The sequence below is a fragment of the Enhydra lutris genome, unplaced genomic scaffold, assembly GCF_002288905.1.
Source record: "Enhydra lutris kenyoni isolate GAN:26980312 unplaced genomic scaffold, ASM228890v2 scaffoldscaffold64, whole genome shotgun sequence".
Classification (NCBI taxonomy): Eukaryota; Metazoa; Chordata; class Mammalia; order Carnivora; family Mustelidae; genus Enhydra; species Enhydra lutris.
The window spans coordinates 7,564,127-7,589,613 of record NW_019154148.1 but is presented as its reverse complement, the minus strand read 5'-3'; the positions used below and the strand labels follow the sequence as shown (position 1 = coordinate 7,589,613).

Here is a 25,487-nt window from a genome sequence, read left to right as displayed (position 1 = left end):
ACCCAAAATACTCGGAAGGACACCCAGATACTGTAACACACCAGTGTCCTGCACGTGAGGACTTGGCCTCACTGAAGGTGTCAGGGAGGTCCCTGGCTGCCAAAATATAGAGAAGCTGATCAAGGTCAGGATGCTCATGTAGCTTGGGACCCAGTAGAAGGTGGTGGCTGAGCCCTTGTTACACTTTACACTGACAAGTCCAGGCTCGGGGTACAGGTCTGTGTCTGGGAAGCAAGGAGAGTCCACCAGTCACACTCCACAGAGCATCCCTGGGACCAGCGAGCAGATGAGAAAGGAGTTAGAGGCTCCAGGCCCCATGCACTGCCTGGCCCTGCTCCCTGGCCCCATGGCCATGAAGGCCAGATCCATGGTGAGGGTCTTTGCCAAAATGATGGGAAGAGCTACCGTGAACACAACTCCAATTATAGTCCTCTGTTTGTCGGAGGAGGCAGGTCACTGTGGAAGGACAGCCAGCAAAGAGCAAGGAGCAAGAAGAGGAAGCCAAGGTTCAGGACGATGAGGAGAATAAAGCTGAGAGACTGATGGTTGGCTTTCACCAAAGACCCCCAGAACCAGAGCTGTGAGGAGAGAGAAGAAAAGAACTGCGCGGGCCCAGGTCATTCCCAGGGGTTCTGCCATGGCCAGGAAGGTGGTGGCCCAGGGGAAGCAGATGTCTCTCCCCATTTGGGTACTGGTCCAAGTCTGAAAGGGATAGGAGGGTGTACAGCAGGAATGGGTTCAGGGCGCCTGGGTGGCTCAGTAGGTTAGGTGTCTGCCTTCAGCTCAGGTCACAATTCCAGGGTTATGGGATCAAGTCCTGCATCGGGCTCCCTGCTCAGCATAGAGTCTGCTTCTCCCTAGCCCTCTGCCCCTCCCCCCACTCATGCACTCTAAATAAATAAATAATAATTACAAAAACGATTTGTTCTTATGGCTTTCCATAGGGAGATGAATCCATTGATTTGCCAACTTTCCTAAACTTCATGATCTGATGAGTTTTATACGAGCTCTTCTCTAACAGTCTTTGAGTCAAACACTTACTAACTCCCTGAACCCTCACACCTAGTTTGGTTTTTTTTTTTTTTTTTTTTAACATTAAACGCCATTATCCCAATTACATAAAGAAAAAGCTGAGGCTTTCAGACTTTTAGAAAAAAGTTCCCAAGCCTTAATAATGCCCTCCAGGGCCCTAAATGACATGGACTGGCCTGTCTCTTCCGCCTCACCCTGTACCACTCTCCAGCCCTCCCTCTATTGCAGCAGAGGAGGCTTCTAGTTCCTTGGAAGAGTCACACCACCTACCCTTCAGATTTTTACACCTGCTAATCCCTGTGCTGGGAACACTCCCGGGGAAGCTAGAAGGTTCACTTAGGTAGCTCCCACTTAGTTCATTTTAATGTTACTTCCTAAAAGAAAAGCATTCCCTGCCAAGAGAGACACATCCATGTGATTTTACCTGTGTTATTTTATGGCCTCATCGTACCCTGTACAGTAATTCACTTCATGTCCCTCATCACAGCATTATGGTTACATACCTGTGGCATTCTTTGATTAACACCAATCTCTACAAAAGGGGAAAGTACCTAAACTTAGACATCATACCTCATTTCATCCCATATTGTCCCCTGAACTTAGCACAGTGCTTGGCACATAGTAGATGTGAATAATTATGTCTTTTGGGAATGCATGAATCAGCCCTCTTGTTCTCAGAATTACACTAATGGCTTTCCCGGATCTCCATCTTATAGATGGTTAAGATGGTAGGATCTGATCCTTTTAATAAATCTTTTTACATACAGTACATCCTTCTTTATGGATATGGTTTGTTGATTCTGCCTCTCTGGCAACACTGGCCAATAGAGATGGCTATTACCAAAAACAGGAACAAAAAAAAACAGAATATAACAATTGTTGATGAAGTTGTGCAGACATCGAAAACTCTTGTCCATTGCTGAAAGAACATAAAGCGGGGCAGATGCCTTGGGAAAATGGTATGATTCCCATGGAAAATGGTATAGTGGGTCCTCAAAAAATTAAATATAAGACTACTATATGGCCTACCAATTTCACTTCTGGGCCTATCCCCCCAAGAATTAAAAGTATAATGGTGGTTTCCAGGGACTGGAGGAAGAGCAATGGAGAGTTAGTTTTTCAGCTGGGGAAGATGAAAAAGTTCTGGAGACAGACGGTGGTGATGTCTATGCAAGAGTATAAATGCACTTACACCACTGAGCCTGCGTATCAACATAAACGTATTTAATGTTACTGAACTGCATGCTTTAAAATGGTTCACATGGTCAATGTAGGCCATGTGTCTTTTGCCACAATAAAAATCATGAACCAGGGGACGCCTGGGTGGCTCAGTTGGTTAAGCCGCTGCCTTCGGCTCAGGTCATGATCCCAGCGTCCTGGGATCGAGTCCCACATCGGGCTCCTTGTTCTGTGGGGAGCCTGCTTCTCCCTCTGCCTGCCACTCTGTCTGCCTGTGCTCGCTCTCTCTCCCTCTCTCTCTCTGACAAATAAATAAATAAAATCTTTAAAAAAAAAATCATGAACCACAAGAACTCATGCAGTTGTAAGCCAACTAGGTCTGGTGCCTGGCCCACCATTTCTGAGCCAATCTTACTTTCCGGGGATTGGATCCTTCACTTGGTCTTCTACTGATCCTACTTCCGATCTGATCAGGAAGATGCCAGGCCTGGGCCATGGCATGCACAGCGCTGTAGATAATATAACCATGCGTAGATGTGGTCACTTCAAAATACTATACTGGAATCCTGTCCAAGGAATCATTCAGGGAGCACTCATATTCCTCAAGGGGTGCCACCACCTCCGAGGACTCAAGAGCTGCATACCGGAAACTCTTCTGAAAAAATGTTCTCTGGGTATTTAGAAGAATGGAATCTCCCAAGGAATGTTTCTGATTCCAGCATACCTCCTCTCTGATGAGCAAACAGCAGAGTCCCATGAAAACCAAATCCACTCTGGAACGTGGGCCTTGGAGCAACATCCCAGTGAGGGCAGACAACCCACACCTTCGCTGTTCTTGCATGAGGGGCTGTGAAGAGCTCACGATCGCCAGGGTAGTGGTACCTCCATGAATGACAACCACCAGAGCTCCTGGTTGTATTGCTCTGACTGATGAATTATCAAATGCCTCCTCACGGCCTCTCGCACTCACAGATACAGTCTCTGAAAAGGCAACCCCAATCCCTTTCCTGGACATTTCTTCTCCCCAAGCTGAGAGAAACTGTTCATCTCTCATGTCATCTGAGGTGGCAAGTTGCATCCAGGCCCATCTAAAATGGAGCATCATCTGGGCCATGGCCAGGGGCAAGGAGTCATCTTTGGGGGCCATATGATAGAGGGATGCATATTGGACTTCTTTACTGAGCACGGGCTCAGAGGGGCCATATATGATCTGAATGGAAAAGAAAGAAAAGCCGTGCTGGGTTTTAAATAAGTAGAATGTAATTGCAATGAAATAATTATTGCAATGACATTAAAACAGCCCTTCTGGGGTGCCTGGGTGGCTCAGTGGGTTAAAGCCTCTGCCTTTAGCTCGGGTCATGATACCAGGGTCCTGGGATGGAGCCCCACATCGTGCTCTCTGCTCAGCGGGGAGCCTGCTTCCTCCCCTCTCTGTCTCTGCCTGCTTCTCTGCCTACTTGTGATCTCTGTCAAATAAATAAATAAAATCTTTTAAAAAAATAAAAATAAATAAAAATAAAACAGCCCTTCTTGGCTCTTCCTATAAACAGATTTAAAATACTGTGAAACTCATTTTAAATTCGATATTACTGGGTTCAAAAGAGGAGAGCAATATAATCAGCCTAAGGGTCATGGACCCACCCTTCCTTTCTTGAAAGTCAAATGCTGAGGTACAGGATCTTCCGGCATCCTTGGAATCTCTACCGCAACACATGCCAAAGGAGACCATGAACTCTGCATCACCTGGGAAAAACTTCAGAGCTCAAGAAGCACCCCATCTGGACAGATGTGAGACCGCACCTCTGATAACAGATGCTGACTCATGGTCACCTCTGAGAGTTGTGATTTGACATAGTCCTATCCCTTCCAAACACGGAGCTTTCCAGAGTCTTATCCCTGTGGTAGACATTGTTGGGCAAAGACAGGGTCCCAGTTGATCTCCAGAGCAAACGCTAGAGCCAGGACCTATTGGAACTGCCTGTGGAGCCACCTGCAGGAAGAGGAGAGAATCATAAATCCGCTCTGAACTTTCAAGGGACTGTAACTTCTAGTTAGACCAAATCTCTGGCCATAGTTCAGGGGGTCTCTAATGTGGGCGACAGCCTCCCCAGTACCCTTATGGTCATATGGGTCACTTAATTCTCTTGCTACTGCAACACACTTCCATGTGTTCATATGTCCTCAGTAAGCTGCCGGACCACCATGAACTAGGTAAGGTCCTTTATGATTTCAGTGAATATTAGGACAATGGAGATAACTTACACAGTGATTCAAATGGGAAATTAAAAACTCCATTTATTAGAATGCTTAAGTATTGTTGGTGGGAATGCAGAGTGGTGCAGCCCCTATGGAAATAGCATGGTGATTCCTCAAAAATTAAGTGTAGAATTATCGTACAATTCAGCAATTCCACTTCTGGGTATATATTCAAAAGAATTGAGAGCAGGGTCTCAAAGAGATATCTGTACACCCATGTTCATAGCAGCATTATTCACAATGGCCAAAGGTGGATGAAGGGATAAACAAAATGTGTAAATACATACAAGGGAGCATTATTCACCCTAAAAAGAAGAACATTCTGGGGTAACTGGCATCAAGCCCCACATCAGGCTCCCTGCTCAGCAGGGAGTCTGCTTTTCCCTCTCCCTCTCCCCACACTCATGCTTGTGAGTATTCTCTCTCCCTCTCTCTGAAATAAATAAAATCTTTTCTTTTTTTTTTCTTAAAAAGGACATTCTGACACATGCTATAATATGGATGAAGCTTGAAGATATCTGCTAAGTGAAATCAGCCAGTCACAGACAAATACTATATGATTCCACTTACATGTGATAACTCAAGTAGTCAAATTCATAGTGCCAGAAAGCAGAATGTAGGTCGCCAGAGGCTGGAGGAGGGGAAACAGGGAGTTACTGTTTACCAGATCTATAGAGTTTCTGGTCTGCAAGATGAGAAGAGTTCTGAGATGGATGGTGGGGATGACCACACAATGTGAATCACACTTAAAACTAGTTACAGGGTGCCTGGGTGGCTCAGTGGGTTAAGCCTCTGCCTTCTTCTCTGGATATGGTCTCAGAGTTCTGGGATCGAGCCCCACATCAGGCTCTCTGCTCAGCAGGGAACCTGCTTCCCCCACTCTGTCTGCCTGCCTCTCTGCCTACTGGTGATCTCTCTCTCTGTGTGTGTCAAATAAATAAACAAAATCTTTTTTAAAAAATTCTTTAAAAATTTTTTTAAATAAAATAAAATAAAACTAGTTACAATGGTGAATTGTATGTTCTGTGTTTTTAACGAGTTTTAGAATGGTTCCCTCTTAAACAGATCATTGTAGTGATGTTTCTCACATGGACTACCTTCGTGCACTCATCTGGAGCCATAATCTACTCTACAGAGAGCCAGAGATGCTGGTACAATGTAGAAGGCAGGGAATAAAGAAGTAGGACAGTGGTGGTTAAGAACATGGGTTTGAAGCATTCTGCTGCTGTGTGGCTCACATGTCTGTCCTTATCCAGCCTCCTAATTTCAGTGTGCCTCTCTGTTTCCTCATCTGTAAAACAGGAATAATAATAATACTTGGTGAGAATGAAATTAGCTAATATTTGCAAGACTCTCAGAAGAGTTAGTGTCTAGTTCATGGTGATAAGAAATAACCAGTTATTCCCCCTGCTGCTCATCTGTTGATCCTTGCAGGGTAGTGATGACCCCTGACTGCTAAGAATTAAGTGGACCCATATGCCATAAATAAATAGACTCATATGCTTGAGCCTCTTCTGATGATGGAATCTTATTGTCTGAACTGGGACACACCTTCATCTGTGCTTCTGATGGTGTGCTTTATGACGTAACTGGCCCAGCATTGATGGATGAACCATCAGAGGCATTCACCTAAGGCTCACCTGCAAGCAGAATTCTCACTCAGATCCTCAATCACCTCCACCCAGGAACACGTGTTATCTCACCTATGAACCCCAAATATGGGAGGCACTTGTGAGCAGGAAACATGCTTCTTCCACCCATTGTTGTGCATCTGGCATGCAACGAGAGGCTGGCATGTCATCCATGCTCTGTAAATAGGTCTGAATGAATGAAAGAAGGAATGTTTTAAATGGAAACACCCTTCAATGCAGCGATCATATACAGCCTCACAACAGAGTTTCTAAGTAAAGATTGTGGAGTAAAGAGAGGAGAGTTCAAGGTCTAGATCACATACAGGGAAGGAACAATGACGAAGGGAAGAAAAATAGCATTTTACTGTTCAGGAGATTTGTACTCCCAACTATAATGAAGAAACTCTCTGGTTTCTACTGGGTAGAGCATATGACTTAGGTCCAAAGACTGCTTCTTCCTCCCTTACACCCCCAAACATACCACAGCCTTGTTACAAGAGATGGAAGCCATTAGAAGCAGGACACTCAAGTGAAAAGAAACATGAATCAGCTGATGAATGCACAGACTAATTCAATCATGGAGCCATAGGTGATTGCAGAGGAGGATGGATTAGAGGAGTACTGACAAAAAGAAAAGCCATCCATCTATTTATTCCTCCCTGCTTATTTATTTTTTTATTGCTTCCTGTTTATATTGGTAGTCTCTCACAGAAGAAAACTGAAGGATTACCCGTTAACTTCAAAAATGTCCCAACATCCCTGTTGAATCTTGCCCAGATTCTAGATGTCTAGATGACATCTGTATTCCTCCTCCATTCATTCAATCATGTTGAGATGCTCACTGCTGCTGGAGCAATTCACCACACTGTCAACATGCAAGTTCCCTAGCATCAGCCCAGCCCTCGTAACTGCCTTTCACAGACACATGGTAAGCTTCGCTTCCTTTAGTGGGATTTTTTCTGAAACCTTCATTACCTTTTTTAGACCCTGTACCTTCTGCATCCCCACCCTCTCAGCACATCACTTTCCCCTTGCTTCATTAAGAACAAGCAGGCTGGGGATGCCTGGGTGACTCCGTGGTTAAGCTGCTGCCTTCAGCTCAGGTCATGATCCCAGGGTCCTGGAATCAAACCCCACATCAGGCTCCTCGCTCAGCAGGGAGCCTGCTTCTCTCTCTGCCTCTGCCTGATTGTGCTCTCTCTCTGACAAATAAATAAAATCTTTAAAAAAAAAAAAAAGGAAAAGAAAATGCAGGCTGGTAGAAAGAATTCAATCCATATCCACACAGACTTCCCTAGCTGTGCTCTCAACTAATATCTTGCCTGTTTGAAGACAGAAGCACTGCTATTCCTCCCTGGACACTTTGCATCTCATTTTATCCCAATATCCCACTGATCTGGCTGCACCAGCCATAACCTTCCCTCTTTCTCCTCACTGCCCTCCTCCCTTCAGTATTATTTCACTATTATAAACATGGACACAACTCTCCAATCTTGAAAATAATAAGATTCTATTTGCTATCATACTTGCTCTCATTCTTTTTTTAAGGTTTTTAAAATTAATTTTTGCTAGAGAGAGAGAGAGCTCAAGCACAAGGAGAGACAGAGGGAGAAGCAGTCTCCCCACTGAGAAGGGAGCCCAGTGTGGGCCTCGATCCCAGGGACCTGAGATTATGACCTCAGCCGAAGGCAGATGATTAACTGACTAAGTCACCCAGGAGCCTCTGCTCTCATTCTCTGAAGACCCAAACTTTTAGAAATCATCATTTCCACTGTCTTTCTCTATAACCTGATCTCTTATCATTTTCTCAACCCTACCGAAATAAGACTTTTAATCTACCTCAACCTAACTGAAATTACTGCCCCCCTTTTTCACTTTTTTTCTTTTTGGAAATCTGGGAGCATATAATAGATTAATCACAGTCTTGCATATGTCCATAACACGGAAAAAAAATGGAAACAAATTTTTTGCTGAATGACTGAGTCCTCATTGAAATAGGGATTCCAGGAACCTAATAATAGATAGATATATGGAAGATGGGAATGGAGAAACAGGATGTTGACAGAGAAGAGAGAGGAGGAGAATGGGGTGGGGGGAGGAACACAGGCATGTAAAATCTTCTATTTGTCCTGGTTTTCTATTTGTGCTTTCAAATCAAGGTTGTTGGGGAGGTAAAGTTTTCCTCTATCTTTCAAAATGTTCTTGTGGCTGTCTTAAGAATTAAATTGGCATGAGACAGGAGCAAGATGGCAGAAGAGTAGAGGACCTTGTTTCATCTGGTGCCCTGAATTTAGCTAGATAACTATCAAAGCATTCCAAACACCTATGAATTCAACCTGAGATGTAAGAAAAGAATTGCTGGACCTCAGCCACAACAACTTCTTGCTAGGCACATCTCCAAAGGCAAGGGAACAAAAGCAAAAATGAACTATTGGGACTTCATCAAAATAAAAAGTTTCTGCACAGCAAAAGAGATAGTCAACAAAACTAGAAGGCAACCTATGGAATAGGAGAAGATATTTTCAAATGACCTATCAGATAAAGGGCTAGTATCCAAGATCTATAAAGAACTTCTCAAACTCAACACTCAAAAAACAAATAATCCAGTCAAAAAATGGGCAGAAGACATGAACAGACTTTTCTCCAAAGACATACAAATGGCCAACACACACAAAAAAGGTGCTCAACATCATTTGGCATCAGAGAAATACAAATCAAAACCACAATGAGATGCCACCTCACACCAGTCAGAATGGCTAAAATTAACAAGTCAGGAAACGACAGATGTTGGCGAGGATGCGGAGACAGGGGAACCCTCCTACATTGTTGGTGGGAATGCAAGCTGGTGCAGTCACTCTGGAAAACAGTATGGAGGTTCCTCAAGACATTAAAAATAGAGCTACTCTATGACCCAGCAATTGCACTACTATGTATTTACCCCAGAGATATACACATAGTGATCCAAAAGAACACCTACACTACAATGTTCATAGCAGCAATGTCCACAACAGGCAAACTGTGGAAAGAGCCAAGATATCTATGAACCGATGCATGGATAAAGAAGATGTGGTCCATATATACAATGGAATATTACTCAGCCATTAGAAAGGATGAATACTTACCTTTTGCATCAACGTGCATGGAACTGGAGGGGATTATGCTGAGTGAAATAAGTCATTCGGAGAAAGCCAACTATCATATGGTTTCACTCATATGTGGAATATAGGAAACAGCACATAGGATCATAAGGGAAGGGAGGGAAAACTGAATGGGAAGTCATCAGAGAGAGAGAGAAAAACCATGAGAGATTCTTAACTATAGGAAACAAACAGGGTTGCTGGAGGGGAGGGGGTGGGGGAGGGGGTAACTGGGTGATGAGCACTAAGGAGGGCATCTGATGTAATGAGCGCTGGGTGTTATACACAACTGATAAACTGTTGAACACTACATCTGACATTAATGATGTACTATATATTGGCTAATTGAATTTAGATTAAAAAGTAAAAAAATAAATTGGCATGAGACGGATTAACAGGAGAAAACCAGATTTAATTTCCTATGTATGGGAACCCCACATACATGAGAAATTCCAAAGCAGAAAGGCTAAAATGAGGTATATATGCCATCCTGGCCTAAGAATGGGACTGGGGCCTGGGGCTTCAAAGGGGAAGAGAGCAATTCACAGGGCAATAAGAAGAAGAGATGTCTGGTAATTAGATATTTGCCCCGTCATATAGACAATTCATTCAGATAAAATTTATCTCCTGTAGTAACTCTAATTCTGCAAAGACCCCATCAAGTTTCTTCTAAGTAGTTAAGAGAGGGGTAAAAATTTCTCTTAACCACACAGGGTCTCAACTATCTTCAGCCCAAAATAGTCCATATGCCACAGTGGCGCGTTTTGGGGTGACTTGCTCTTGCACTTGTTCAAGGTCAATTGTGAAACCTCCCTCTGCCTTTTCCATACCTGAGAATGGCACCTGGACCAGAAAATGAGTAATCAACCTACCAGAAGTTTTGAACTGTCTTAGATCACAGGCTCTAATTATGTTCCAGAATCCTTACCATGTTGGTTTGACTCGTAAGCCTCTCTTAGCCCTAGGTGCCAGATCTTTTTCCTCATTTCTCCCCCACCTTCTGTTCTAGGAGACTAGGAGCCTGCAGTCCAATGTTTCTCCCTCCCCTCTGTTACGCTGCAAACCGAACTGCCGTCCTAATTCGTTAAGATGAAGAAAATATGAAAATGCTAAAAATTCTAACCACATAGATTGTACCTGGAGAGGGGATGCTGTAGACGTAAACAACAAACACTTGCAGAGGATTCACACGCCAGACATCGTTCTAAGTTCCTGTGTGTACATAAAACCCTTAATCCTTGCAACTACTCCTGGTGGGCAGTATTATTATCTCCACATTACACAGACGAGTACACGGAGGCACGGAAGTTCAGTAATGAAGAGGTACGCAGTGTAATTTACAGAATAAGCGCAAAAGACAGGAGTTGAACCCAGGCAAGATGGGGTTAGAATGCACAGCCTTCACCATTCAGCTATGCTGCTTTCCAATAAATATTAGGGGAACTAATTAATTATATGTATATTATTATTACATATATTTCATGTGTTTATTATTATTATATGTGTTTATTATTATTATGTCAATTATAATATATTTATATTTATTTGACTTATTATTAACTGATTTGTATTGATTTATTACTATTAATAATTTGTTACATAATATAACTTATAAATATATAGCATAATTTATATATAAATATATTTATAATAATTTATTATAACGTTTTTAAAAGATTATTTATTTATTTATTTGACAGACAGAGATCACAAGTAGGCAGAGAGGCAGGCAGAGAGAGAGGAGGAAGCAGGCTCCCTGCTGAGCAGAGAGCCTGATGCAGGGCTCGATCCCAGGACCCTGGGATCATGACCTGAGCCAAAGGCAGAGGCTTTAACCCACTGAGCCACCCAGGCACCCTTATTATAACACTTTTAATAATAAATAAGTTATGTATTTATATATTATATAACATATTATATAATTATAATTACATTAAAATATAAACATAAACTATGAAGATTATAAGTACTTATAAATATAAAAATACTAAAAATTATTATTATATAACAAATTATATAATAGATAAAATATTGATTTATTGACTATCTTTAAGTAATGATTAAATATATTAAATATTAGAGAAATACATGTATTAAAATATACATTATTATGTATATTAAATCAACAGGTACAGATATCAAGTTAAAACTATAATTAACGACAGAAAATTGAGGAGGGGCGCCTAGGTGGCTCAGCTGCTTGAGTGTACCACTCTTGATTCCAGCTCAAGTCAAGATCTCAGGGTCTTGGGATCAAGCCCCGTGTCAGGAATCTATGCTCAGTGGAGAGTCGGCTTGAAATTCTCTCCCTCTGCCCTTTCCCCCGCACGCGCACATGCACACAGACACACACTCTCTCTCAAATAAATAAATCTTAAAAAAAAAGAAAGGAAAAAAAGAAAAGATTGAGGAAATACAGAGGGCTGGGAAGACACTCCCGCAGCCAGAGAGGGTCTAAGGGAGAGGCAGAACCATCAGCAGACAGCAGGGTTCTCTCTCTTTCCATCACTACCATGTCCACCCCTTCTCTGCTGGCCTCCCCATCCATCCTGGAGGCCCATCCATCCTCTCCACCAGGTTTACACAGTGTTCACGCCCCAACATGTCAAAATTACTCAGCAAATAACTGGCAAGTCTTTTACCTCAACAGTGGTGATTAGCAACTGGGCCGAGCCACAGCCAAATGCGCCTGCCCCTTTCCAACTCACTACCCAACGCCAATGCAAGGGTTTAATCCAACACCCGCTGGATGTTTCTACAATTCGACTCAATTCTGACAGCTTCTACCCAGAGGTAGCTTCAGAACCCCCAGGGTAAGGACCTCGTCCTACAAGACTCTCCCTCCTTGAGCCACCAGTGATAAATCCAGGTTGCTCCCTATGCTTCTGACTAATCAGCTTTAAACTGGAGGTTGTGAGGACACCCTCCTCAGGTTCTGTTCATTTGCCAGAGCAGCTCGAAGAACTCGGAGAACATTTTACTTAGTAGATCACCAGCTGATTGTAATAGGATAGAAATCAGGTGGTGCCAACTGGAAGATAGGTGTGTAAGGATTTCAGTCTAAAAGGAGGTATGAAATGGAGAATCTCATACAGGTGCCCTCAGCATAACAAAACTTAACAGAGACACTGATTTGCTGTAAATGCCTGATTTACAGAAGACTGAAACTTACCTCCTCGACTGATGACTCTCTGCCAAGACTCTCTCCCCATCCTCAAGCCAGTGGACTCCCTGGTGGGACTCTGACAGGTCTCCCCTTCTTGGCGCTCCTTGCCCATAAACACCGCCCACCCAAACCCTCAGCAGACTCACCTGCAGCTTGCATTTCCTGAATTGCAGTCCCTCTGCTGTTCTTGAACAAACTCGATTTCTGGAGCTTGTCTCAGTTTACCTCTTTATTTGGGTGGACAGATGTAGGAGCAAGGTATGGGAAAAAGGCATAGACCTTCCCTGCACTCTCCCCATACCTCCATGTGTTAGCTGGCCTGGAAGGTCTCCAAGCCCCGCCTTTTGGGGTTCTTAGGGAGGTTTCGTGACATAGGCATGTTTGATTAACTCACTGGCCATTAGTGACTGGACCCAATCTCCAGCACTCTGCTCCTCCTCCCCAGATCAGTTAGAGGGAGAGGGTGAGGCTAAAATCTCCAACCCTTTAATCACTTGTTAGGCTCCAAAGGTACCCATCACCCCACCCTCAGGTGCATCCCAAAGCCATTCATTAACAAAAGACATCTTTATAGCTCCCTCCTCACAGGAAATTCCAAGGATTTTTTTTAATTTAAATTCAATTAATTAACATATATTATTTGTTTCAGAAGTGCAGGTCTGTGATTCATCAGTCTTATAAAACACATTACAACACATACCCTCCCCAATGTCCATCACCCAGTTACCCCATCCCTCCACCCCTTGCCCCTCCTGAAACCCTCAGTTTGTTTCCTGAGATTGAGAGTCTCTTACGGTTTGTCTCCCTCTCTGGTTTTGTCCTGTTTCATATTTCCCTCCCGTCCCCTATGATCCTCTGTCTTGTTTCTCAAATTCCTCTTATCAGTGAGATCATATGATAATTCTCTTTCTCTGACTGACTTATTTCGCTTATCATAACACCCTCTAGTTCCATCCACATCGTTGCAAATGGCAAGATTTCATTTCTTTTGGTGGTTGCATAGTATTCCATTGTATATATATACCACATCTTCCTTATCCATTCATCTGTTGATGGACATTTAGGCTCTTTCCATAGTTTGGCTATTCTGGACATTGCTGCTATAAACATTCAGGTACACATGCCCCTTCGGATCCCTACATTTGTATCTTTAGGGTAAATACCCAGGTAGTGCGATTGCTGGGTCATAGGGTAGCTCTATTTACAACTCTTTGAGGAACCTCCATGCTGTTTTCCAAAGTGGCTGCACCAGCTTGCGTTCCCACCAACAGTGTAGGAGGGTTCCCCTTTCTCCGCATCCTCTCCAACACCTGTCATTTCCTGACTTAATTTTAGCCATTCTGACTGGTGTGAGGTGGTATCTCACTGTGGTTTTGATTTGTATTTCCCTGATGCCAAGTGATATTGAGTACTTTTTCATGTGTCTATTAGCCATCTGGATGTCTTCTTTGCAGAAATGTCTGTTCATAACTCCCTCCTCACAGGAAATTCCAAGTATTTTAAGAGCTCTTTGCCAGAAACTGGGAGGAAGACCAAACATATATTTCCTACTCTACATCACAACACCACACCTTTATCATCAGAAGCTGGGCTAGCAACACAGACTGATCCTAGCCTACTCCATGCAAGTCAATAAACACCATTATAATCAGATCCTTTCACCACCCGGAAGGAATGAGGTAAGCCATCTGCATGTGACTTTACATATGGCTGCCCACAACAGCCATCACCCAGCAGCTGGCTCCCCTCCTGCCGCCCAGCACCCCAGCACGGAGTCCAGAGGCTTAGCAGGGGATGGGAGGGTTGCTGATGTTCAGCACAAGGGAGCGCTGCCCTAGAACCTCATGGTTGGCTTCACAGGCTATTCTAATGCTGGTCATAGAGAAGGAAACAGAGCCACTATTAAAAGAGCCAGGAGGGGAATGGGACAGTCTGAATTCCTGTTAGGTGCAAAGAGTTGAGGACTGACTCTGAGGGGCTACAGAGCAGGGAAGAACCACAGACCCTCCCGACTGGCCCTCTGCAAGCTCTGGGAGAAACCAGCCCAAACAAGCCCATTCAAAAATGGACAGGTGACTTGAACAGACATTTTTCCAAAGAGCTTACACAAATGGCTAATAAGCACATGAAAAGAGGTTCAACATCCCTAATCATTAGGGGGAAAAAAACCCTGTAAGATACCACTTTATACCAGTTAGGATGGCTACTATCCAAAATAACAAAACAAAACAGAAACAAACACACAGAAAACAATAGCATAGGGGAACCTGGGTGGCTCAGTCGGTTGGGCATCTGCCTTCAGCTCAGGTCATGATCCCAGGGTCCTGGGATGGAGCCCTGCATTGCCTTGGCTCCCTACTCCGTGGGGAACCTGCTTCTCCCTCTCTCACTCCCCCTGCTTGTGTTCCTGCTCTCATTATCTCTCTCTGTCAAATGAATAAACAAAATCTTTTTTAAAAATAAGCATTGGCAAGAATATGGAGATATTGGAACACTTGGGCACCATTGGTGGGAAGGTAAAATGGTGCAGCCACTGTACAGAACTTAAAACATAACTACCATATGATTCAGCAATTCTGCTTCTGGGTGTTTACCCAAAAGATTTGAAAATAAGGACTCAGAGAGATATTTGTACACCTGGGTTCACAGCAACAACCTCATTCAGAACAGCTAAATCATGGAAGCAATGCAAGTGTCCATCAAAGGATGAATGCATAAGCAAAATTATGCACATACATATACAATGGAATATCATTCAGACTTATGGGAGAAAATTCTGCAGCATGCTACAACATGGATGAACCTTGAGGACGTTATGCTAATAAACCAGTCATAAGAAAACAAACACTGTATGATTTCACTCTTATGAAAGACTTCAAGAAATCAAAATCATAAAGACGAAAGTGAAATGGGATGGGGGAGGGAAAATGCAGAGTTAGTGTTTAATGGTTGGAATTTCAATGATACAAGATGAAAAGCACTGTGGAGATGATGGTGTGGACGGCTGCACAACACAATGAATATATTTAATATATTTAATTCCACTGAAATGTATACTTCAAAATGGTCAAGATGTAAATTTCAGGTCATGTGTATTTTACCACAATAAAAGAAATTGGGGGGAGGGGAAGCAAAAAAATAAAAAATCAAGGTATCCTCAATTGGGCACAGAAGCAGATAATAAAGATGGAGGTTCTGGGCTCCTATGGATAATGATAACTTATAATGAGCTGAGCTAAAGAAACAAACAGGCGTGTTGAGATTTGCTACAGGCTCCATGGTGAGAACTGGTGACTCATTTCTGGTTGTGTTTTCCTGCACATGAAGCACTCAACAGGACATGAACGGATCATAAATTAAAACTCAGCATCACTGGGGACCTCTAGGGACCTCTTCCCGATGGAAACAGACGCAGGGCCAGGCTGGCAGAGTCCTCCCTGGGAGCAACCAGGAAATCAGGACTGTGTCTGGGAATTCACCCTCCAGGGCCTGCTCTCTGCAGCTGGGGCTCCCAACAGACACCATCCCCCTTCCTCAGAGGCAACTTCCATGTAGCACTAATGAGCCACTAGGGGCCAACTCTTCACAGGCAGTTGAAACAACTTGCAGAGAATGTCGAAAGAGAGGCTCATCCCTCTTCCCAGCAGATTTCCTCAGACACTGCTCTCCCCAGGGGAGCAGGGACCACTCAGTGCCATTGCCATTGCAATGAGATGTCTTCCAGGTTCACAGAATCATCTCCCTCCAACTTGTGCTTTAAGTATCTACTCTAAGACCATGCCAACCATGGATTCTTCCAGGAGGGCCTGGTATCATCTCTTAGGAGCTGAAGCCTTTCCCAGGGGATTGCAAGTCACTGTCCTGCCTGCAGTATCTTGTCTCCCATATGCTTGTGGGCAGAAGCTAAGTTTCCCATGGACTTTGCCTCACAACGTCAACCGGCCTTCAGCAGATGACTCGTTTTGGCTGCTGACCTTCTGTTGTATTTACCTTTTGTCAATGAAAGTTGGTGTTGTCTAACTGATGAACTCTGAACCCTAAAAATCATTATCTAGACTGACTTTTCATGTGTGAGCCACACAGAGGTCATCAGGGTCTTGCCAAACCCATTTTCAGAACAGGCCATCTTCTATTTGCCCAAAACTTTAGGCATCTCATGTTGTAAGTCAAAAACTACTGGGTTGTCACTCTGGAAAACAGCATGGAGGTTCCTCAAAATGTTGAAAATAGAACTACCCTATGACCCAGCAATTGCACTGCTGGGTATTTACCCTAAAGATACAAACGTAGTGATCCGAAGGGGCACGTGCACCCGAATGTTTATAGCAGCAATGTCTACAATAGCCAAACTATGGAAAGAACCTAGATGTCCATCAACAGATGAATGGATAAAGAAGATGTGGTATATATACACAATGGAATACTATGCAGCCATCAAAAGAAATGAAATCTTGCCATTTGCGACGACATGGATGGAACTAGAGGGTATCATGCTTAGCGAAATAAGTCAATCGGAGAAAGACAACTATCATATGATCTCCCTGATATGAGGGAGAGGAGATGCAACATGGGGGGTTAAGGGGGTAGGAGAAGAGTAAATGAAACAAGATGGAATTGGGAGGGAGACAAACCATAAGTGACTCTTAATCTCACAAAACAAACTGAGGGTTGATGGGGGGAGGGGGGTTGGGGGGGTGGGATTATGGACATTGGGGAGGGTATGTGCTATGGTGAGTGCTGTGAAGTGTGTAAACCTGGCGATTCACAGACCTGTACCCCTAGGGATAAAAATATATTATATGTTTATAAAAAATAAAATAAAAAAAAACACACACACAAAAACTACTGGGTTGGGCTCTTGTTTTTTTGACGTATTTGCCAAGAAGGATGCAGATCATTTGTGCTTTTTCTTGGGTCTTTGTATATAGACAGATAAATCACTTTTGAGCCAAGTGTCATGAGCACAATCCAGACTTCCCATAACTGATGTTCACATACATCGGTTCATCCAATACAACAGTTCATTTAATACCTTTTAGAATTTGATAGAAAGTGCAGTTTCCAGAAATTGTAGGCAGAGACATGACATAAGGCAAGTGTTGATTTTATTCCAACCATTTATGCATGGGAAGCTGTGCTCTCTCCTCAACTAGGGTGAAAGCAGTGTGAATGCAGGCCTACTCCATCCCATTTCTCTCTCCTATAGAACTGGAACTCTCCCTATAATACAGCAAGTGTCCAATAAATACTGACTAAATAAATCCTATAACCAGAGAAGGAATGTTGGCAATTAGACCAACAACATCATTTTACAAACGGTACAGATGAGGCTGGAGAGATGTGGGACACAAGAGTTCCAGGCTCTGCTCCATGACGGACCCTGGTACCTCCCTCAGCACAATCACAGATATAATCATGATGACTGCCAAGATCATCCCCAGCATCCAACCATCCCACCACCCCAACGACAACATGGAGATTAGGAACCTTAATCCCCAAACACTCAGATGCAGCATGACACAGCCTACTACCCGAACTCTGTTTTCTGGCATTTTCCACCCTGTCACATCACAGATGGTTCTCCAACATCTTGTGCCATTCTAACCAATCCCTGAAATATATATTCAGAATAATCAAAGGATAAGATGGGTCTGTTCCAAATTACAACCTAGATCTGTCAACTCTCAGTCCTCTGATGAAGGCAAAAGAGGCCAGAGAGTTCTGAGGAAGGACATGGCTAGCCCTCTTCAGGGAATGTGCATCTGTGGAGGCCCACACTCCAGCTGGGTCTTGAGCTAACCTGGAAGATTCCCAACAGGAAAAGCTCTTACGTCTCTGACCTACAATATGAATGCAATCCTCTTTCTTTCCACTTTAGCCCCTGGGGTAGGTGATTTGTTTGTGATCTGCAGAACATGGACAAATTCCCTGTGGATTGCCTATAATCAGGAGCATTGGGCATTCACTTTGGTGGGGACCATAAAATCCCTCCAATAGTAGGAACAGTGTTCCAGCCTAGAGGATAAGAGAACTGGCCGTGCTGCCCCAGACCCCAGGTATTGTCCCTGTGCCCCCGAGCAGTGAGATTTGTGTAGGTTGCTACCCATAAGTCCACAAGCATACTTCCCAGACTTGTGCATATTTAACTGTAATTATCCATGGAGTGATCACACTTGCCATCTGACTCAGCTACTTCATAGGGCTGCAGATAGGTAAGTCAGGTCATGTATAGGGAAGGTCTTTATACATTTGAGTCAATATAACTCTTTTTCTTTGGAGATCTAATTTTTTTATTTGAGAGAGAGAGAGGGAGGGAGAGCAAGCACAGGGAGGAGCAGAGAGAGAGAAACATGCAGACTCCCCACTGAGCACAGAGCCCAAGGCAGAGCTCGATCCCATAACTCAGAGATCATGACCTTAGTCAAAATTAGGAGTCAAGACATTCAACCGACTGAACCACCCAGGTGCCCCTGAATCACCATAACTCTTTCAGATGTTATTGAATCACAGCTTGAGAATGCTATTGGCTAACCCCATTAGAAACTACAAAGTGCAAAATTTAGTCACACTGGTAACTCATAGGACGGCTCTATGCCCTGGGCTCAAGCAACTGCGGGTCCCCTGTTCCCAAACCAGGACCTCACCTTCTGCACAATGGCACGATTGTCTGCTTCAAACGACACCCCACAGTCCCACAAATAAGACCTTGGGGTCACCCTAAATTCCTAATCTATAGAAATTTTTAACCAAAGGGTTCAAAGAGAAGCAAGCTACTCTGGGAAGGAGCAGGTGCCCCCCACTGAGGGAGAGCATGTAGTGGGAGCACTCTCACTTCCAGAGGTGCTCCAGGCCAGTTTCTCCTGTAGGTGGGAGGCTGCAGCAGTCCATTCCACCTGCCACAGACCTGTTTCCCTTGATCCTGTTCCAAGTGGGGCAGTCACGGAATCTGCCGCCAGTCCCGGAGGAGAGAAGTGAAGGCCAGACTGCAATATAGGGAAGGAACGGAGATCAGCACGGGCAGCCAGGTGGGACCCAGGGAAGCTGGAACAGAGGAGAAGCTCAGACACAGACACCCTCAATGTGAGGTTATCAGATTCACATGTGGTGTTACATGACCTTTCATCTAACAGCTCCTCTAAGGGAGGAGAGGGTCTGGCCTCTGGGTGTCCCTCTGTCAGCGTTCTGCATGACATCTAATATGGTTCTGAGGAAAGGATGTAACAGCTCAATAGGGAGCTGCTGCCCACAGACTTCCACGTGACATGGAAGGACTGTGCCAGGCACTTTCAGTCACCCTCTCTCTCATCCTCACAGGCCATCCCCATTGTTCAGAGAAGGAAAAGGAGAACAAGCAGTCAAATCCACTTCAAGACAAAAGGTGAGCCAGAGCATCAGTGTCACCCATCTTGCCCAGTGAGCAGCAGAGAATTCTAGAGAATGGGACATGGGCCCACATGGTGCAAAGTCCTACACAAACAGAATGGATTTTTTGATGTTTCCATTTAAGGCTCCCGAACCAAACACTAGGCAATGTGGAACTTTAAAGAAAATATTGAGGAGGCGGTCTTTATTGTCTTATGTTTCCTAGTATTCTCCCCAACACACCAGGCACCATTTTCCTTTCCACTTTATCACGAGTTCCCAATACATCTCAATTCTACTCCTCATTGGCTTTAAACATACCAGTTTTTGAGTTTAGTAAGTGCTTTCTGAATGGCAGTAGTGTTCCCAGAACACAGGGTCTATTGAACACTCTTCACTGGTGGCCCCATAGGGACGAGATGAGTGCTCCACACCCACCCAACTGATAATGGCATGAGCAGATGGATGAAAGTCTCCTCATTTCTGCCATTTTGCTTTACTTCAAGTTATATGAAAGTAGCTGCAGATGTCCCTTAAGAATTCAGAATCCATGCTACAGATCAAATCCCACAATACAAAGCATGATTACAACACAAATTCTCTGTAGAACATGATGGGACCAAAGCACTACCCGGGGATCCAGTCAGTGCCAGAAATTTCTATGATAAAAAAAATTCAGCTACATCCTTAAAATTTGTCATAATGAGGCAAAACTTAGTCTTGAGAAATCATATCCAATGTTAAGATTTTGGTAAAGAAATCATTTGAAGCCAATGGGTAAATAAATTACTCTGACTTATCTACTACATGAAGCATGAAGTAGAGGACCAGGAGGAATGGGACAGGAACAGGGTATAATGCTGACAGTGTTAGGTTAAGGTCCTGAAGAAATACTTCATTTGGTTTTCTGTTAAAAATTTGGTGGAGGGGCACCTGGGTGGCTTAGTTGGTTAAGCGATTGCCTTAGGCTTAGGTCATGATCCTGGAGTCCCAGGATCAAGTCCCGAATCGGGCTCCTTGCTTGACAGGGAGTCTGCTTCTCCTGCTGACCTCTCTCCTCTCGTGTTCTCTCTCTCTCTCTCTCTCTCTCTCTCTCTCTCTCTCTCAAATAATAGAGAATAAAATCTTAAAAAAAATGTGGCGGACATGAACAACTCTGCACCTAAAATTAGATTCCCATAAGCAGCTACATTTTGTGCAAATTCTTCATCCTAGCTTTCGAAAAATCCTTCAGAATTTAGATTTCCTGGGGATAAGGCAATCTCGAGAAATGATAGCTTCTAGAAGATAGGAGAGAGGATGGCACATAGAAAGTGCATAGACTTGCCCCGAGTGATTCCAGGGGTGGAAACAGGAGACAACCACGGTGATGAAAATCAGCTAACACAGGGCAGCCTGGGGAGGAAGGCCACTAGCTCTGTGGCTCTGGGAGCATCGCTTAATTCTGTTGTGCATCCCCTGCCTCATGTGGAACAGGGACATTTAGAGAATGACTGCAGAGGAGGGCTCTGAGGGATACCAGAGGTATCTGTGTACAGCACTAAGCACAAGGAGTACTTGGCAAGTATTAGCTGTTCACCTTCCCCAGCTGATTGCTGCTGGCCAAAATGTCTCCAGGTCAGCTGATTTTTCAAGAAGAGGCAGAGGGGTGCCTGGGTGGCTCAGTGGGTTAAAACCTCTGCCTTCGGCTCAGGTCATGATCTCAGGGTCCTGGGTTTGAGCCCCGCATCAGGCTCTCTGCAGAGAGCCTGCTTCCTCCTCCTCTCTCTCTCTGCCTGCATCTCTGCCTACTTGTGATCTCTCTTTGTGAAATAAATAAATAAAATCTTTGAAAAAAAAAAAAAAAGAAGAGGCAGAATCCAGATTTTATACGAAATCCTTGATTTTTTAAAATATTTACTTATGTATTTATTTGAGAGACAGAGGGAGAGAGAGGGAGGGAGAGAGAAAGAAGCAGACTTCCTGCTGAGCAGGGAACCCAATGCAGGGATCAATGCCAAGACCAAGGGATCATGACCTGAGCCGAAGGCAGATGCTTAATCGACTGAGCCACCCAGGCCAGGCACTCCATGATCCTTGATTTTTAAAATGTCAGCAAATAGGAAATATCCTGTAGATCATTAAGGGTTTAAACCAAATAAATACAACTGCAGGCAGTGTCTGGTTTCTTCCTCTGGTCTACAGTGGTCACAGGTCCTGGATCACATGAACTGGATACATAATCACTCCTCACTCATATATTCTAGGAAATTCCTATTGACACAGAGCCAGGCTCAAGCCTGCCTGCCTTTCACTCTGCTCTTAGAAACACCTGCAGAGGTGCCTTGTGGGGCTGAGTCAGTTAAGCATCTGCCTGCAGCTCAGGTCATGATTCCGGGATCCTGGCTTTGAGCCCTATGTTAGGCTCCCCACTCAACCGGGAGTCTGCTTCTCCTCTGCATGAGCTCTCTCTCTCTCGCTCTCTCTCTTAAATAAATAAATAAAATCTTTAAAAAGGAAGAAACAAACAAACACCTGGAATTTATGCTATAAGCCAAAACTTTTTTTGCTAAATGCATTCATTAATCACAACAGAACATTTCTCATTCAGTGTGGTGTCTGCGTGTTTTCTATGGGTCAATTTTGGTATGCAGTACATTTGTGACAGTTCATTCTTCCCTTTGACAGCACTGTTGAGGACTGACCATGTGCTGCGGATTGTTCCGGGCACTGGGCACACGACAGAGAACAGCGTCGACACAACCCTGTTCTCAGGAGGGAATGGTCTCATAGGGAAAACCCACCATAAACTAGTTCACAGTTGACATAACCTCCCACAGAGATACAAAGGTGACAAATCACCACATGAAGGTCCAGGTGGAGAGAACACCAAGCCCAGAACAGCCCATGCAAAGGCCCTGTTCTGAGGCAGGTAAGGCACACAGTCCCAGGTGGCTGGCAGGACGTGCAGTCAGATAAGTAGGCAAGAACCAAGGCATCAAGTCCTTTCTAAAGAGGACATGCTGGCTGAATTGAGCTCGAAGATTCAGGACACTGCCCTCAGTATGCAGCACCGGAGGAACGAGGCGGGTCCTCTGTAGAAGGATGGGTGAGGCACAGGCTCTGGGCTCAGACCGTGGGTTCCCAGTCTCCTTTGCCACTTCCCACCCACACGGTCGAGGAAACTACTCCATCTCAGCTATTTCACCCAAAAAACCAGGAATCATAAAAGTACCTATTTTGTGGCAATTAAGAGAGATCGTGCACGTAGACTCCTTAGCACAGTGGCACGTGAGAAGTCCTTGATTAAAAGCAGCAGTTACGGGGCGCCTGGGTGGCTCAGTGGGTTAGGCCGCTGCCTTCGGCTCAGGTCATGATCTCAGAGTCCTGGGATCGAGCCCCGCAACGGGCTCTCTGCTCTCTCGGGGAGCCTGCTTCCTCCTCTCTCTCTGCCTGCCTCTCTGCCTGCTTGTGATCTCTCTGTCAAATAAATAAATAAAAATTTTTAAAAAAAAAACAAAAAAAAAAGCAGCAGTTACCATAGGTACAAAACTCTGGTCATGGGGAGCCTGGGGGCCCAGTGGGTTAAGCCTCTGCCTTCAGCTCGGGTCACAATCTCAGGGTCCTGCGATCAAGCCCTGCATGGGGCTCTCTGCTCAGCGGGGAGCCTGCTCCCCACCCCCGAGCCTGCCGCTCTGCCTACTTGTGATCTCTCTCTCTCTGTGTCAAATAAATAAATAAAATCTTTAAAAAAAAAAAAAAAAAACAACTTCTGGTCATGAATCTGATCACAAATGACCTCTGATCTCATTTCTTTCTAGAGCAAGACCAGGTTCTGCTGGGATTTTGTCCTCTCCCTTGTGTGTGCAGCCTGTCACCTCCCCAAGCCACAGTGGGATGTCCAGAGGGAAGGAAAATGGGACAGGAGTCACCGAGTTCCTCCTGCTTGGCATCACCAGGGACCCGGAGCAGTGTCAAGCCCTCTTCTGGCTCTTCCTGTGTACGTACCTGGTCACCGTGGCCGGGAACACTCTCATCATCCTGGTCATTGGCTCTGATCCCCACCTGCACACCCCCATGTACTTCTTCCTCACCAATCTCTCCTTTGTTGACATCTGCTTCACCACTAACCTGATCCCCAAGCTGCTGGCCAGCCACGTGGCAGGAACGTGGACTATCTCTTACCCCCACTGCCTGACCCAGATGTACTTCCTCATCTCCTTTGCCAACCTGGATACCTTCCTGCTGGCAGCCATGGCACTGGACCGTTATGTGGCCATCTGCCACCCCCTGCAGTACCACACCATCATCACCCCCCAGCTCTGTAGGGGACTGGCCACACTCACGTGGACATGTTCGGGCATCATCTCCCTGGTCCACACACTCCTCATGGACAGACTGACCTTCTGCTCCTCCACCCGGGAGATCGCCCACTTCTACTGCGGCGCCTACCTGCTGATGAAGATTGCTTGTTCGGACACGCGGGTCAATGAGCACGTGTTCCTAGGGGCCGTAGTCCTGTTCGTGGCCCCCTGTGCACTCATTGTGGTCTCCTACCTCCGCATAGCTGCAGCTGTTCTCCGCATCCCCTCCGCCCCAGGAAGGCGCAAGGCATTTTCCACGTGCAGCTCCCATCTGTCCGTGGTCAACTTGTTCTATGGAACTGTCCTGGGGGTATACGTACGACCCCACAACTCCTTCTCAGCCCAGGACACAGTAGCAACCATCATGTACACGGTGGTGACCCCCATGCTAAACCCCTTCATCTACAGCCTGAGGAACCAGGACATGAAGAAGGCTGTAAGAAGACTCTTTGGCAGGGGCTCCAAATCCTCTTAGCGGTGTGAGTACCAGGCTGCTATCTGGAGGGGGTCCAGGATATCAGGAAATGGAACACAGTTCTGCCATTGGCTCAACAACATCCACTTCCACACACTGACAGATTATTTTCTGAGAAGAAGCCTGAAATTAGAGGACTTTTCAATGCATTCTATCTCTGAGAAACTCAAATCCTTCCAGCTCTCTCCTCTACCATCTCTAGGTTGGGAGCTATCATCCCCATGCTTCTAAGATGGCTGCTGGGGCTCCATCCATCTCTTCCTATCCCAGGCAGGCAGGAAGAAGACAGCAGAGCCAAAAGACTTGCCACTTGCAAGGGCTCTCTCAGAAACCCCACACAGCTGCTTCTGTTCATTTCTCAAAGGTCTCCCCTCAATTGCAAGGCAGGCTGGGTTCTCTTAGAAAGGAAGAGGGGAGGAATAACGGACAGACAATGGGCAGTTGTGCAACAATACTCAAGACTTATTTTGCCACATTTTATAGATACGAAGCCACACAGTTATTTTAGGAAAATAAACCTGTGTTTTATACATTGGTCCCCTCTGGACAGGGACTGTGTGTCAGGAGAAACACCTGATATGCTCCCACACTGCTGAGGCTATGACATTAGCAGAAGGATCCTCAATTCTCCCACACATCAGAGAGAGGTCCTTCTGCGGGGTGCACAGCAGTATGAGTGAAATTGAAAGGAGAGTTCATGGCATTCAGTTATTGTGAGACTTTAATTTTTCCCAAGGAGATGGTTTATATTTCATCTTGAATGTTTTCTGCATTGTTGAAAATTAATATTGGAAGTGTAAAAATTTATAAAAGGAAACCTCATTTAAAATGGCATGGGGGCGGTTGGTGCGTCTGGGTGGCTCAGCCGGTCAAGCAGCTGACTTTTGATCTTAGCTCTGGTCTTGA

The 25,487-nt window shown here is 44.8% G+C and overlaps 1 protein-coding gene across 1 annotated transcript; it reads left to right on the top strand.

Annotated features, from left to right (window-relative positions):
• Nucleotides 1-23,639: 23,639 nt before the first annotated feature.
• Nucleotides 23,640-24,581, top strand: LOC111158848 (olfactory receptor 1361-like). The gene has a single exon (XM_022521132.1). It carries the CDS (start codon nucleotides 23,640-23,642, stop codon nucleotides 24,579-24,581), a length of 942 nt encoding a protein of 313 aa, XP_022376840.1.
• Nucleotides 24,582-25,487: the final 906 nt, after the last annotated feature.

Coding starts and splice junctions, on each gene's coding strand:
- LOC111158848 (XM_022521132.1), top strand. CDS start 23,640: ATGTCCAGAGGGAAGGAAAATGGGACAGGAGTCACCGAGTTCCTCCTG.